The 18,012-nt window shown below is 33.7% G+C and overlaps 1 protein-coding gene across 1 annotated transcript in view; it reads left to right on the top strand.

Annotated features, from left to right (window-relative positions):
• Positions 1-18,012, top strand: part of LOC145248219 (uncharacterized) — a 501,013-nt gene that overhangs the window by 149,664 nt on the left and 333,337 nt on the right. Inside the window, exons 2-3 of the mRNA XM_080110085.1 lie at positions 602-791; positions 16,083-16,176. Coding sequence (XP_079966211.1) covers positions 602-791; positions 16,083-16,176 — 284 coding nt within the window. The remainder of the gene's footprint in view (positions 1-601; positions 792-16,082; positions 16,177-18,012) is intronic.

The raw sequence follows: 18,012 nt of genomic DNA, 5'->3' as shown, positions 1-18,012 counted from the left end.
TTCAGGAGAATATCACTTTTACAACTGATTTTTCCGAGTACTCTAACCACTGCACCACAAGTCCTTGCATCAATATGCATAACCAATCCTCATCTCAAAAATTCAGAAACGTTAAAGAAGCCATATATATAAAAATGCTTAAACCCACATCAATGCAGTTAGCTTTAATAAAAGCAAAAACATTTTAAAATGCATATAGTAACTCCACCCCCACCCACACATATCCTCGACAATCCCAGTTACTGATCCTAGGAACTGGTTTGCCCCATGCCCCATGCCCCAGCCCCATGCCCCATGCCCCATGCCGAATCTAGCAGCAGCTGATACTACCTGCTACTACTAAAAAATTTTCCCCTGTCAGTTTCTCCCACCAGTGTGCCACCTACCCTCGCTGAGGATGTCGGTCTGAACCAGTGAAAACGTTAGGAGTAATACTTATATATATACCTATATCAACAATTTGGACTTCAGCAAAAAAAAAAATTAAAAAAAAAAATAAATAGAAAAAATAAAAATAGGTATTGCTTAGTTGCTTTTATTAGTTTTCAAACTTGAACTTTTGCATTCTGTGAATTTACTTTTCATTTTTCTTTTTTTCCAGATTTACAGCCAATTCGGTTTGGAACTAAACAATTCTTTAATCCGAGTACAAGCAGATCTACAGATAAGCAATTATTATTTCATATCAGATAATATTCAAATTTCACAGCCGTCGGACTTGTCCAAGAGTTTTATTGGATCAACATTAGAACGAATAATTGAACAACACTCGGAAGATGAAGCAACAAATGGTAAAGAAATATGTGTTAACTGTCTTATTAATTGCATATAATAGTATATATGCTATTAAATATCATAATCATTGCATACAATAGTAGATATGTGTTAACTGGCATATTAATTGCATATAATAGCATATATGCTATTAAATATCATAATCATTGCATACAATAGTAGATATGTGTTAACTGGCATATTAATTGCATATAATAGCATATATGCTATTAAATATCATAATCATTGCATACAATAGTAGATATGTGTTAACTGTCTTATTAATTGCATATAATAGCATATATGCTATTAAATATCATAATCATTGCATACAATAGTAGATATGTGTTAACTGGCATATTAATTGCATATAATAGCATATATGCTATTAAATATCATAATCATTGCATACAATAGTAGATATGTGTTAACTGTCTTATTAATTGCATATAATAGCATATATGCTATTAAATATCATAATCATTGCATACAATAGTAGATATGTGTTAACTGTCTTATTAATTGCATATAATAGCATATATGCTATTAAATATCATAATCATTGCATACAATAGTAGATATGTGTTAACTGTCTTATTAATTCCATATAATAGCATATATGCTATTGAATATCATAATCATTGCATACAATAGTAGATATGTGTTAACTGTCTTATTAATTCCATATAATAGCATATATGCTATTAAATATCATAATCATTGCATACAATAGTAGATATGTGTTAACTGTCTTATTAATTGCATATAATAGCATATATGCTATTAAATATCATAATCATTGCATACAATAGTAGATATGTGTTAACTGGCATATTAATTGCATATAATAGCATATATGCTATTAAATATCATAATCATTGCATACAATAGTAGATATGTGTTAACTGTCTTATTAATTGCATATAATAGCATATATGCTATTAAATATCATAATCATTGCATACAATAGTAGATATGTGTTAACTGTCTTATTAATTCCATATAATAGTATATATGCTATTAAATATCATAATCATTGCATACAATAGTAGATATGTGTTAACTGTCTTATTAATTCCATATAATAGTATATATGCTATTAAATATCATAATCATTGCATACAATAGTAGATATGTGTTAACTGGCATATTAATTGCATATAATAGTATATATGCTATTAAATATCATAATCGTTGCATACAATAGTAGATATGTGTTAACTGTCTTATTAATTCCATATAATAGCATATATGCTATTAAATATCATAATCATTGCATACAATAGTAGATATGTGTTAACTGTCTTATTAATTGCATATAATAGTATATATGCTATTAAATATCATAATCATTGCATACAATAGTAGATATGTGTTAACTGGCATATTAATTCCATATAATAGCATATATGCTATTAAATATCATAATCATTGCATACAATAGTAGATATGTGTTAACTGGCATATTAATTCCATATAATAGCATATATGCTATTAAATATCATAATCATTGCATACAATAGTAGATATGTGTTAACTGTCTTATTAATTCCATATAATAGTATATATGCTATTAAATATCATAATCATTGCATACAATAGTAGATATGTGTTAACTGTCTTATTAATTCCATATAATAGTATATATGCTATTAAATATCATAATCATTGCATACAATAGTAGATATGTGTTAACTGTCTTATTAATTCCATATAATAGCATATATGCTATTAAATATCATAATCATTGCATACAATAGTAGATATGTGTTAACTGTCTTATTAATTCCATATAATAGCATATATGCTATTAAATATCATAATCATTGCATACAATAGTAGATATGTGTTAACTGTCTTATTAATTCCATATAATAGCATATATGCTATTAAATATCATAATCATTGCATACAATAGTAGATATGTGTTAACTGGCATATTAATTCCATATAATAGCATATATGCTATTAAATATCATAATCATTGCATACAATAGTAGATATGTGTTAACTGTCTTATTAATTGCATATAATAGCATATATGCTATTAAATATCATAATCATTGCATACAATAGTAGATATGTGTTAACTGGCATATTAATTCCATATAATAGCATATATGCTATTAAATATCATAATCATTGCATACAATAGTAGATATGTGTTAACTGTCTTATTAATTCCATATAATAGCATATATGCTATTAAATACCATAATCATTGCATACAATAGTAGATATGTGTTAACTGGCATATTAATTCCATATAATAGCATATATGCTATTAAATATCATAATCATTGCATACAATAGTAGATATGTGTTAACTGGCATATTAATTCCATATAATAGCATATATGCTATTAAATATCATAATCATTGCATACAATAGTAGATATGTGTTAACTGGCATATTAATTCCATATAATAGCATATATGCTATTGAATATCATAATCATTGCATACAATAGTAGATATGTGTTTACTGTCTTATTAATTGCATATAATAGCATATATGCTATTAAATATCATAATCATTGCATACAATAGTAGATATGTGTTAACTGTCTTATTAATTCCATATAATAGCATATATGCTATTAAATATCATAATCATTGCATACAATAGTAGATATGTGTTAACTGTCTTATTAATTGCATATAATAGCATATATGCTATTAAATATCATAATCATTGCATACAATAGTAGATATGTGTTAACTGTCTTATTAATTGCATATAATAGCATATATGCTATTAAATATCATAATCATTGCATACAATAGTAGATATGTGTTAACTGGCTTATTAATTCCATATAATAGTATATATGCTATTAAATATCATAATCATTGCATACAATAGTAGATATGTGTTAACTGGCTTATTAATTCCATATAATAGCATATATGCTATTAAATATCATAATCATTGCATACAATAGTAGATATGTGTTAACTGGCTTATTAATTCCATATAATAGCATATATGCTATTGAATATCATAATCATTGCATACAATAGTAGATATGTGTTAACTGGCATATTAATTGCAGATAATAGTATTTTTCTTTTACAAGGAAATCACCACTTATCAAGGCACAGAGGCCATTCGAGGATAAGGGTTAAAGAGTGTACAAGGGTAAAAAAGACAATATAATAGTAATCATTAGAAGTGTGAATTTGGCAAGTTGGATTACCAAAGGGGAACGGCTCATCAAGAACTTGTTTACATTGAACTTGAACACAGCCATATTGTAGTCAGCTGGATAGCAAGCAAACAGAAGAGAGTTCCACAGGCATGCAGTTCTAAGAAAGAAACTTTGTTCATGGAATCTGCGTTTAGGTTAAGGCACAGATAAAGAGTAAGAGAAATTATTGATAGTGGTTTCAACCAGACGAGTGTTTCTCGTGAATGTTTGGCGAGGGGGGGTGCATAAATTGAAGCTCAGACGAGCACTGGCCATGAAAATAACGATAAAACAAAGACAGGCTCGCAACGTCTCTTCTGTGAGAAAGAGGTTGCAGGGAAGAGAAAAGGGCATCCCCCACTAGGCTACAAAGTCTATTCTGAACTCTGTCAAGGCAGGATAAGTGTTTCTAGGAGCTCCTGCCAAGATGTGACAGTAATATTCGATCCTTGGACGTACCTGGTTCTTATATAGGAAGAGAATTGCATCAGCAGGTAGATATCTATTGGATTAATAGAACGATCCCACCATTTTTCCAGCGACCTTGGTAACGGATTTGATGTACGTGTTCCGTTTAAGATCAGGAGTAAAGGTCAAGCCCAGAAGCTTATCAAAACATGGAGCCTCCCCAAGACGAGAATATATATGCGATTAAATAACATAATAATTGCATGCAATAGTAGATATGTGTTGCAGGTGCAGGAATCTCTAGAAGACAAAAGTAGTAGCGTATCCGCGGGACCGTTAAAGGTAAATTTAACGAGGTCTCCAATTAACAGAAGGTTTTCACCAAGTCACATCCTCACATACATTCAATAAAAAAATGTGAATAACTCCAGAAAATAACGACACTTGACAAAGAACTTGAGATCGCTATATTGATATGAAATAACGTTTATTTACGCGTGAGAAAAATATTAATTCAAATCGTTCCCACCTTAGTTTTTTTTCTTGCAACGAGTCTTCATTATGTAAGCTTAGCTAAATGAGGATCTCGTGAAAATGGCATGCAGTTTAAGATTACTGACTTTTTATGAACCAAGTGACGTCACGACACACATGATTTGAATGTGGCTATTTTCTGAGAGGAAAACAGTCATTGAAACATGTAAGCGAAATGTGTGTGTGTGTGTGTGTGCGTGTGTGTGTGTGTGTGTGTGTGTGTGTTCATCGCATAAGAAAACATTGTGGTAATTTTCTGTGATGAGAATTTAAGGTTTGTATGCGTGCCACGCAAATTCAAGACAGTGAATTTGGTGCTTTTTTTTATACAAGGTCATTGTGTAGAGGGAGACAACTCCATTTTACTAAAAGATTCATTCATTTTTTTCGTTTCATAATTTAGGACGCTAAAACCGACGATATTTTTATTAAATCAAAATATCAAAAAAAAGAAAGTCTCAACGGTTATTTTATGTAACAAAGTTAACAAAATTAATAATACAAAATGTAGTCTTTACGCGACTATCAAGAGAATCGTTTTTGTTTTTATGTCATAATTTACAATACTAACCAACGATATTGTTGGTTTTAGCGGCATAAATCATGAAATGAAAAAAATGAACGAATCTCTTAGTAAAATGGAGTTGTCTCCCTTGTATAAAAAAGCGCCAGGAATTTTAATGCCTTGGCAAAGTTATTTTTAGATCCAGTCTTGAGGAAGACAAAAATAGAAACTGGAACAAAACTAAACTGATTTGATTTTCACGCGACAATTCTTATATACAGGTGTTCTCAAACATTCCAGCCTGTTTGGTGTATCACTACGCGTGGGACGCGATGTAGTTCCTTTATTCCATGCGTACTGCAGTGATGATCGCAACATTGTGTGCTTACGTGTTCCGATATACGAGGGGCGTGCAATAAGTAATGCCCCTGACCCACTTCCATTTGTCTGATCTAGCTGAAATTTTGCATGTGCATTGATTTATATCTCTAAGGGTTATGTGGCAAATTACAGCTCTGAACTAATTATGCTTTCTGTTTTACAGGTGTTTGAACTAAGTCAGGTGTGAAATGGAGCCTCTTGAATGTCAAGTGATCCGGTTTTTGTATTTGAAAGGAAACACTCTACAGGAGACTTTTGATGAAATGAAAGAAACTTATGGTGATAATGCCCCATCATATGACCTTGTAAAACGCTGGCATCGTGATAATGCCCCATCATATGACCTTGTAAAACGCTGGTCGGAAGTCTGTGGAAACAGCTCCCAGACCTGGCCGTCCCTCTTCTTCCATTGATGGAGCATCTGTCCATCAAGTTGAGGCTGTCATTTTGGAAGATCGGTGCATTACTATTCGCCAAATAGCCCAAGATGTCAAGATTAGTACAGGGTCTGTGGAAACTATCATTCATGATCATTTGCATATGCATAAGGTGTCTGCCAGATGGATTCCCAGGTTGCTCACACCATTTCAGAAGCGACAACGCGTCGAGTGCTCGAGGATGAATTTGGAGATGTGCCAAGAAGATGAGTCAAAGTTTTTCAAAAGACTGATTACACAGGATGAAACCTGGGTCCATCACTATGATCCAGAGACCAAAACCCGATCAATGCAGTGGAAGCACTTGGACTCATCACATCCAAAGAAGGCAAAGGTGCAGCCCTCTGTTGGCAAGGTCATGCTCACAGTCTTCTGGGACCAGGACGGAGTAGTGATGACAGATTTCCTGGCAAAGGGTACAACAATTACAGTAACCTATTATGCTTCACTTTTGAGGAAATTAAGGGAAGCTATCAAAATCAAGAGGCAGGGCAAGAGCAGCAAAGGTACCCTCCTCCTGCAGGACAACACTCCGGTCCACAACTCGCATGTCGCCAGATCAGAAGCATGGGCGTGTGGTTATGAAATCCTGCCCCATCCTCCCTACTCTCCTGACCTTGCATCCTCTGACTTTCACCTCTTCCCAGCCATGAAGTTGTTTTTGAAAAGAAAGCGTTTCCTAGATGATGCAGCTTTGATTTCTGAAGTCATGTCGTGGTTGGAGGACCAACCTGGTGTGTTCTACAAAAACGGTCTCCAGAGCTGCATCAAACGATGGGAGAAATGCATAACTCTGGGTAGTTCCTATGTAGAGAAAGACTAATAACTGTGCCAAGTTTCATTGCTCTACTCCTATGGGAAGTGGGTCAGGGGCATTACTTATTGCACGCCCCTCGTACGTGGGCGTTGAAACGGTGATTACTATGAAAATGTCTCTGCCAAAGATTTGTTCCGACCATATGTAGCGGTCACTACATGTATAATAGTATATATGCTATTAAATAACATATTTGCATATAATAACAGATATGTGCTATTGTGCATACTTATTACATGTAATAGTAATATGCTAATAAAAACATAATAATTGCATACAATAGTAGATATGTGCTAATTGACATTACATAATTGCATATAATAACTAATATAGTATAATAATATGTGTTAATTGACATACTTATTATATATCTTATTAAGTAACCTAATTGCATATAATAACAGATACATATTGACATACTAATTGATATACTAATCACATATGAATAGTTAACATGTGGGCTCTTATCCCTCCTTAAGAAACGTAAGAAAATCAAAACAAATATTAGCCCCCCCCCCCAGCACCAATAATTGCTGCAAAAATTGAAAACTGCAACCAATTACATACATGGTTGACTACCAACTGGCCATGAAGTAAGTGTTCATTTTATGTTAAACTAGCGATAGTGCCCGGCGTTGCCCGGTGTTTGGAAGTGTGTGTGTTGTGTAGGTGGGGAGGGGGGTAGATCAAAACAAAATGGGCGTTTAAATATTATAAAATAAAAACAAAAACGTTGCCCTGGTGTTTGGAGATGTAAAAGAAAAAAAAGTTTTGGTAGGGAGGTAGGCTCGAACACGAAGCCTTGAGGCTAAGGCGGAAAAACGGTTCTGACACGTTACCCCGGCGCTAAAGAAACAGAGAACTGAGAACTGACGAAATTAAACGTTTAAAAAACAGCAGGTGGTTAAACTAACGTCAACGTTTTCTAGGTCAAACATCACGCCATAGTAGTAGTAGTAGTAGTAGTAGTAGAAAAAGAAAATGAAGGAAGGATTTTTTTTGCTACCCCTCCCCGTAGAAAAGCGACCCGTTGATGGTGAAGGAATTGATGTTTTTAGCCAATTTTTCGATATTTGTCGTCCGAAGCCTCCAGCTTCAAAATGATACCAATCTGGCCAAAATCCGTCGCCTGTGTAGAAAGTTTTTGTGATACATACAAACACACACACGCGCGCGCACACACACACGCGCGCGCACGCATGCACACACACACACGCGCGCACACACACACACACGCGCGCACGCATGCACACACACACACACGCGCGCACACACACACGCGCGCACGCATGCACACACACACACACACACATTTTAGCTTTTATATATATAAATTTATATAGGAAAGTGATCTTCTACTCAAAAATCTAAAATATTTATTATTTTTTTTTAATTCCTTCAGTGCGTATATTTTAAGGGTTGTTGAAATATAAATGCCTACAAAAAAGTACACGTTGAACATTTAGGCGGTAAACTATGCTGGGTTAGATAGTGAAGATTTATTAAAATGTTTTTTATTTCGATTTTTATATATATTTTATATTTTTTATATATATTTTATATTTTTTAACAGAAACATATTTTATGTACATGGAGGGGGGCGTATTTTTAATGAACAATTTAGGTAGGATCGAACCCAAAGCCCTGAGGCGAAGTTTGAAAATAAAATCGGCCAGCCAGAATGAGTTACTGAAAAATGTTTGAATTTATTTAAGAACCAAATTGACAGGTGCGCGCACGGAAGTCATCGAGCGTTATGACGACGACAGCGGCGGTCAATGACCAGGTTTGTTTGTTATAAGTGAAGTAAAAAAAGAAAACAACGTTAAAACTTAAGTAGGGGGGTAATCAAAACATCGAAAAAAAAACACAAAAAACGTACGTAAAGCAAACGAACGATGTTAAATGTAAAAATCGAAAAAAAAAACAAGAACAATGAACACGTGAAAAATGGCTTAAATAAGCCTGTTTCGATATTAAAATTTAAAAAATCGGTGGGTACCCGGGTGTTTTTGGGTGTGTGGTCGGGGGTGGATAAGCGAAGGAAAAAAAAAACAGAAAAACGAACGTTTACGTGAAAAATGGCTTAAATGGTTCAATATTTAAATTTAAAAAATCGAAAAAAAAAGAAGAAATCTCACACCACGATTCAAACCCAAAACGTTTAGATAATGAACCAATGCACTTACCAACTGAGCTAACGCGACGTACATGAAATTTAATCAGTTTTTCAACTATTTAAGGTAAATCAGGTCATGACGTCACCTGACGCATGCGTAGAACCAGTCGTCGTCATGAGAGGACCGTTTTTGTTGATCCCCCCTGCCGAAAATTGTCGATTTGGGGTGAAAAAATGAACATTTTTGGCCAATTTTTCGATATTTTTCGAGCGAAGGATGGAGCTTCAATATGATACCGAGTTTGTTAAATTTCTGTCGTGTCTGCCGAAAGTTTTTAGCAGACACGCAAACACACATACAAACATACATACATACATACATACACACATTTTCGCTTTTATATATATAGATTATTATATTGGACCTAATATATAGTAATGATTTTAAAAGTTAAAAAAAAAATGACTTATGGGCAACCACCGAGAATTAAAACTAAAACGTTTAGCTTAAGCTTTGACGTTAATACCTAAGCTATGAAGACATGTTTGCTGCAAAGCTAAAAATTTAGACATGAACAAATAGCTATGCATGCATGTTCATAATGCCGTTGTTCGACCTTCACCTGACAAATTTCAGTTTTTTAATTTTCACACTTTTGCACCAAATTTCCCCGGCTAAAACCCAAATATAAAGTTTTGCATGGGTTCGAATACCCTATATATGAAGTTTCATGTCTGTAAACCAAAAACTGACAGAGGAGTTTGACAGCCAAAATTTTTTAAATAAATATATATACGCATACATAAATATATATAGAAAGAGGTTTGTGTTTACTATAAACTTTTTATGCAAATATTACGCAAGTATAAATCATGTAGAATATCTGCATGAATATAATTACACGTAATAGTTAACTAAAGATGATCCCCCCATAAGAAAACCGAAAAAAACTAATAGGGAATTAATTAAAATGAATGTTTAAAAGAACATGCAAATCTTTTCAGATGAATGCAATTCAACGGGCCAATAATAAATAGAAAAAAGGGTTTTACACAAAAAAATTATCTATCTATATATATATACTCCTATAAATTCCGTTTTCTTTTGTGTGTATTGATATTCATATTAAAACCCCTATTTTTTATTTATTTTAAAAGAAAATACAATTTTCTTATATATGGCTTGTGGAATTGCATTAACTAGCAAAAGATCTAGCTAATTTGCATATTCTTTTAAGCATTCATTTGGATTAATTTCCTAATAGTTTTTTGGGGTTTTCTTAGGGGATGATCATCTTTAGTTAACTATTACAGATATTCTACATGATTTATACTTGCATAATATTTGCATAAAAAGTTTACAGAGAACACAAAATTGTTTCCATAGATATTTATGTATACGTATATATTTTTGTTTAATCTATCTATCTATCTATCTATCTATCTAAAAAAGTGAATGTATCTGTCTGTCTGTGTGTCTGTGTACATTTTCCTACGCAATAACTCTGTCAATTTTCAGTCTACAGACTCGAAATTTGATATACAGGGTACTGAGATTTGGAAAAATCTTTGTAATCCGTTTTCGGCCAGAAATTTGACTGCTAAGGGGTCAAAGTTCAACGATTTGACATTTGAGAACTCTACCAAACTCCTCCGACAATTTTGGGTCTAAACACTTGAAATTTTAGATATAGGTTCCTTGGACATGGATCTAACTTAATAACTTGATTAGAGCCTAAAAGAATAAATGTTAAGGGGTCCTAATAGAGGTCACAGTTAAAAAGATTGACCTTTTTTTTTCTTTTTTTTTTTAAGATACTCCTCCAAACACCCGGGCAACACCGGGCTGAAATGCTAGTCTATATATCTATAAAAGTGTCTGTCTGTCTGTCTGTCTGTGTACATTTCCCTATGCAATAACTCTGTCAATTTTCAGTCTACAGACTCGAAATTTGATATACAGGATACTGAGATTTGGAAAAATCGATGTGATCGGTTTTCGGCTAGTAATTTGGCGATTAAGGAGTCAAAGTTCAATGATTTGACCTTTGAGAACTCTACCAAACTCCTCCGATAATTTTGGGTTTAAACACTTGAAATTTTAGATATGGGTTCCTTGGACATGGATCTAACTTAATAACTTGATTTGAGCCCCAAACAATAAATGTTAAGGGGTCCTAATAGGGGTCAAAGTTAAAAAAATTGATCTCTTTTTTTTTTGCTCAACATACACCTTCAAACACCCGGGCAACGCTGGGTTGAAATGCTAGTAGGAGTATAAATAAGTAATTAAATAGAATAGCAATTGTGTTTGCAAAGAGAAGGCTCATTTTGCAATGAAAAGACTAAAGAGCCCAATTGGGGTACAGTGTGCTTTAATTCTGACCCTTTCACAATATGTGCATGGATTGTTTTACTAGAACTTCATCTGATACACGATGGGCATTGAGTTTAAAAATGTGTCTGTGCTAGGAAGTATCAAACTTTGTTTCTCAGTCGCAAAGAACATCTAGAACAGTTGAATACTTAAACAGTTATTCTGAAAAAAAAAAAGTGATCAACAGCCCAACCAATTATAAGGATTGTTCCCCCATAGCTGCAAGATCTATTATACTGGGGCAATTTAGACCAGATGCAAAATCAAGTTGAAGATGTATAAGGCGTTATTGGTCTCACCATTTTGAGACCAGAGGGCTGTGAGCTGAATCTGAGATTGACTGGAAAAGTGTAGTTTCAACCTTGTGCAGATCAGATTTGAGCCTGATCACTCAGAAGAGGTTGAATAAATGTGTATTGTTCCACAGCAACTCATGATGCTGGTTTGGAAATAACCAAAAACATAATCAACCAATTACTTATACCTGTTTGCATTTGCTTTTGTGATTAAATGCCTTAAAAATAGGTATAAACCTAGTTCTGTGCAGCCTGTAGTGTCTGGTGGCAGACTAAAAAAAAAGACTAAAGAAAAAGACTAAAGAAAAGAAAAGAAAAGAAAACTAGTTGCTGCTTCTCTTTATATGTTTGTGATCTTGTCACGTGATACGTAAATAAAATGCTTCTGGTTGAAATAAAAAGCATGTTGTTTTTTTTCAGAGAATGAGCCGCTTTTAGGATTTGGACGTTGGCATAGCAAGGTTTGACCATAATGTGTTGAGTTCTGGAATAGCAAGTTTTGTCAGCAGTATGCCGAATTTGAAGTCACAAGTTTTGACAGCAGTGCGTCAAATTTGAAATTGCAAGTTTGGACAGCAGTGTGTCGAATTTTATTCCGGAAATTGTTAGTTGTCAATACAACATAGTTAACAATCCACTTAATTACACTGTGAAACAAATTTCAGATTAAAAAAACAAAATACATGCCACATTAGATCTGTTTCGATATAAGAAAAGTATCCTGATATTAAATTTAACCTTTATTTCTCCAGATTAGACACCGTTTTCATATACTATAGCTCTTATTTTAATATCATTGGTTATGAATGAAAAACACGAAATTGTCAGTTTTAACATTTGTCCTCTTAACTCTCATGTGTTGGGTGTCATCCTATCTTTTTATACTCAAGCAGTAGTCTGCCAACATGCCAAGGTTCCATTTTTCTTAAAAACGTGTCTCCATCAGTGAAACATTCTGATGGAATCTCTTACCAATTCTCGAAATGACAATTTTGCAAAAAAAAAAAAGACTGTAAAGAAGGCCAGTAATGATTTCCATAAAGTTGTGCATATAAAAATGGCCGCAGATACCCAATACTTTTTTGAGTGTTGCACAGTGTTATTTATCCACAACTACACAAAGTGAAAGGCAAAAGAGACGGATATGAGAACTCAGATAGAAAGGATACATAATTAACATATCATTTAACAGCACATAAGCAAGCATACCCGGTGAACCAAGTGCAAGTGAAATACAAACGATTGCACTGAAAGGGACGGCTAGAATCCTGAAAAGATCTCTTGGTTGGACTCACTAAAATATGTGTAAATGTCAGACATCTGGTTGGATGTCCCATCCCCTAGAAGTAAAAGTTTAAGAAAAATGAAAAAAAAAAAAAGTGCAATGCCCAATTGACAGCATGACGACGAAGACGACGACGACGAAACTATTGAGGTTTATCAGGTTTTATTGCCCTGTGTATCTTATTTTATATATCTACTAGCGAGGGGTACCCGGCGTTGCCTGGGTGTTTGTAGGTGTGTGTGAAAAAAAAAACAGGTGCCCGTGAAAAAAAGACAAAGCCTTGCCGACGCGCAGTTGGAAAATAGTAAAGTGTGAAAAAAATAAAAAATGAAAACAGGTGCGCGTTTTTGATTGACGTGACGGCGATAGGTATTCAGCAGTCAGCATTTTGTGCGGGACAGTTTTTAATGAGGTCAATAAATCGGTTTGTTTGTTTTCAAAAACCAGCTCCCCCGTCTGATATGACGAAGTCTACAAACGTTGACTGGCTCTGGGCCTGTTGGTATTTATTTGCTCCCCCACCGAGCAAATTAGGCACAAGGCCAATTTTTAAGGTGAGGAGTGAAGGGAGGGAGAAGGGAAAAGGGGGACCAGCTCCCGAGAGGTGGGAAATGGGAGCTGGATAGGAACTTTTGGTCTCTAGGGTGATCCCTACATTGACCAAGGTCTGACATGTGGGGTTACTCCCACATATGGTCTTTGGCCCAGGCGTGTTATTAGAGTCGAGTTTTGCTTTTTGTTTATACGAAAACCGAATGTAACAAGTGCCGATGCGGGAAATGGAGAATAATTAACGTTCGAAAGTCAATAAAATTAAATAGACAGGCGAGCTCCGTGGTTAAATGTGAGATATTACAATTTATAGATGATATAAAAAGTTTTAAGAAGTTGTGAACCGAGCGAGCGCTTCTCTGAAAGAAGCCTTTTGTGGACATCGAGGAAAAGCGTACATACATACATACATACATACATACATACATTTTCGCTTTTATATATATAGATTTTTTTTTTTAAATATTGACATCATGCTTTTAATATTTGGATTATTTTTTTTTAATCTTGATATCACTTGTTAATATCAATATCATTTTTTGAATATTGATATCTTTTTAAATATAATATCATTTTTGAAATGCTGACATCAGTTTTTAAATATTGATATCAAGTTTTTAATATTGAAACCATTTTTTTAAGTATATTATTTTTTTATATTGGCAGTATTTTTTAATATTGATATCATTTGTTAAACAGTCTTAAAAAGTTACATAAAAAATCAGAGTCTTAACTGCATTTTTAGTGCAAGTTCAGAATTCTACTAAAGGTAAAGAAAATAGAAAAGTCTGTACGTACCAGTCATGGAACGAAGATAAAACTTTTAAAATTTCACTTAATTTGATAAAGTATTTATTCACGAAAATAAAATTTTCATCATCTACAATATAAATCTCACCTGCCTGTTTAAATGTTTAAATGTATGTATGTATGTATGTATGTATGTATTGCAAAAACTTTCGACAAAGGCGACAGATTTTCACGAGATCAGTATCCTTTTGAAGCTCGACCCTTCGGACGACAAATATCGAAAAATTGGCCAAAAACATTAATTACTTTACGTTCACCTGGACACTTTTCTACAGGGAGGAGTCGGTTTTTCGCAAATATTTTCGAAAGTCGTTGCCTCTTGTCGATTGCCAACTCTTAATTAAAACCTTCGTCACTTCCGGTTTGGCAATGGGCGAAACAGCTAACGTGTCAGGTTTTTTTTTTTCACATTCTTTTCCTCCTTCGCAGTACGGGTTCGAGCCTGCCTGCCTACTATCACTTTTTTTTTTCTTCAACACACACCTCCAAACATCAAGGCAACGCCAGGCACCCACGCTAGTTCATAATAAGGGAGAAAAATATCAGCTATATTTGAAGGAATGAAAAGCTTGACAAGGGCAGACAACCCACAATGCGAATTTGTTTTTGTTTTTTAGTAAACAACATTTTTTTTTTTCAGAAAATAAAATATACAGATTTTAATCAATATTTATATTCAGTTTATATAAGTTCAAAATAAAAAGTTAAATTACCATCTCCGGAAACAAATTGCTGCGACAATTTACTGTAAAATGTCAAATTTGATTTTCTACTTGAGCAATTTTCGTGAATATAGAATATACCATCTTTATTCTGTGCCAAGTAGGTACATGATAAAAAGTTTTTCTTCATTTTTATTTTATCATCATAAGTGCAATTCTGGACTTGCACCGTTTTTAGGTTGTTATTAAGTTATTGCAATTTTTGAAGACAGTTAGCAAAAATTAAGTTTTGCTAAATCGGCCAAAGATTTTCAGTTTTCAGAAAATAATAACCCCCTCCCCTTTTGTTACAATTAGAACTCTCCGGTTCATTTAAAAAAAATTTTTTTTTTTTTTTTTTGTGCAAAACTAAATCTTCGCTAAATTGTCTTCGAAAAATATTTTCATTAATAATTAATTTTTTACCTTATCGTTTTTCATGATTTTTGAATATGTTCATTACTGTGGAATGACAATTCAGTAGATACCATTGGTTTCACTTGAAATATTTTAGTTTTCGAATTTCACTATATTAAGGAAGAACGGTCCTGGATATGACCTTAAACTATATACAGTGGTGAGGCCCCAGCTTGTGGGCTTTGGGGAGTGTAGAATCACCCTTTAATTGCCATTGCTCCCAGGTCCACTCTGACCCGGAGTGGTAGTACCTGTTAGTGTCCCAACTATAGGTTAAATAGAAACTGAATTGAAAAGTCTATTAAAAAAATTTTCTTCAAAATCTGGGATTCGGCATTAAATAACCTTAAAAGGTATGATATACCGTAAAACAAAAACAACCAACTAAGGAAGAACACATTTATTATTATTATTGTTATTATTATTATCATTATTATTATTATTTATTTTTATTTATTTTTATTTTTTTCCTGTTTAGCCAAGAAGGAAATTTGGCGGATGTTACAGATTAATGAAAGTATTTACAAGAAATCTCTGAAAAATCTTCAACAAATTTATGTGGAACCAATCAGGTAATGTCTGAAGGATTGTTTGAGTTCAAATTATTGTTCTCGTTCATAATTTTATTTATGAGAATATTTACAAAAGTAAAGCCTCCTATTTTTTGGATTAAAAATATTAAAGTGCTACAGCGATGGGAGTGGTATTCTTACAATGAGTGACATTTTGTGCTCCGGAATTTATTTCTCTATATAATCACCACTATTCTCAATGCACTTTTGCCAGGAATACAATGAGAGATATCTGCTTCTGACTCAGTCAGGGGCTTCTTTCTTAGAGTCACACCCTGTCAATATCTGCAACAGAGAGATGAAACTTTCAGGTCATGAATGCATAAAGTCAGTCATCATAACAATGCAATTTGCAATCCCCTCTGATCCATTCGGGCGGAATAAAATTAGGAGACATTACTTTTGGAACGACCCTTATTTATTTCTATGACATTTCAGATCCACTCTCGTTCTTCTTCAGGTAGATTGTTAATTTATGGCGATGTTTTCAACCATATTTAAATACTAAAATGGTTACCCGGCATCAACAACAAAACAGAAGAATCGAAGGAGCACTCATCCTATGCAGGTTGAACCGGTTATCTCCAAAAGGAAGGATTATCATGGGAATATCAAATTCACAAGTATTCCCCAGTTGCATGTATATTCCCATTGGGAGAAGATGGTGACGTTTGGTTTTTGCAGTTCTTGCAGGGAGCTGTTGACGTCCTCCTACATATAGCGCCTGGTATACCCAAATTGACACCCACAAAATCTGACATAACTTTAACAAAACATTGCATTTAAATTCTTTTTTTTAAATATTTTTTAAATGTATTTTTAATTAACGCTTTCCATGTTGAATTGATAATTATACTTGGTTAACTGAGAAAGTATTAACAACCGGTTGTTGATATGTCTTATATTACGCTCCACATGTTAAGTTATAATAATTGTATTTAAATATATGTATATACCGGGGCCCGTAGTGCAGCAGTATATGCACTCGACTACAGAACCTATGGCTTGAGAGTAGAGCCCTAATAGAGTCAAGCCATGCTGATGAGCTGTAGAGCAGTGAAACATGTGTACATAGAGGACTGTTTTGAAAAGTGCAATAAAAGAATGAATAATATATATATATATATATATATATGAGCAAGCAGTTAACAAAATATGTTAAAAAACACTTTGAAATGAGTTAAAAACATATTTAATCTGAAAAGGAAACACTAGATAAATGGATAGTCCTTAATCCGTGGAGTTTCGAAGAAATACTCTCCTTTTCATCAGAGGGTAGGAATTAGCAAAATGCGAGATCGGATTTTGTATGCAGAAGTATTTGATGAAACAACAAGTAAGTCAAAGATCTTACTTGAAAACAAAATAAGTTAAGCAGAAGGAATGTGGTAAAGAAAAAGGTGATTACACATGAATGGATAGTCTGGTGGAAGATAAAAAATCCAGTGACGGTAAAATCCAAATGTAAAACTTCAAGAAAGTTAAAAGAATTTCCAATAAAACATATAAAACATATACATATATATGTATGTTTTATTTTTTTATTACCGTTTTATCTGTTTGGTTACATATGTTTCGGATGTTGGACCGTGTTTACGATCTAACAGCCTCGTCAGATCTTACAGAAATGGTTGGTTAGTATTAGGAAGAATTGTTTTTAGGAGGAATACGGGGAGGGGGGTAGAGGGAAAGAAAAAGGAGTGGGGTTTGGGGGTAGGAGATAAGAGGGGAGGGGGAGACGGTTAATGACAATATTTCAGTTTTGAAGTTTAAAGTATATTAGGTTGTATTGTGTGTGAGTGGGGGGTAGCAGATTCAGGTAGGCTTGGGTGGAGA

The sequence above is a fragment of the Euprymna scolopes genome, chromosome 26 (assembly GCF_053919585.1).
Source record: "Euprymna scolopes isolate OS-2025 chromosome 26, ASM5391958v1, whole genome shotgun sequence".
NCBI classification, from domain to species: domain Eukaryota; kingdom Metazoa; phylum Mollusca; class Cephalopoda; order Sepiida; family Sepiolidae; genus Euprymna; species Euprymna scolopes.
The sequence above is the reverse complement of the archived record's forward strand: the minus strand, read 5'-3'. Positions and strand labels throughout refer to the sequence as shown.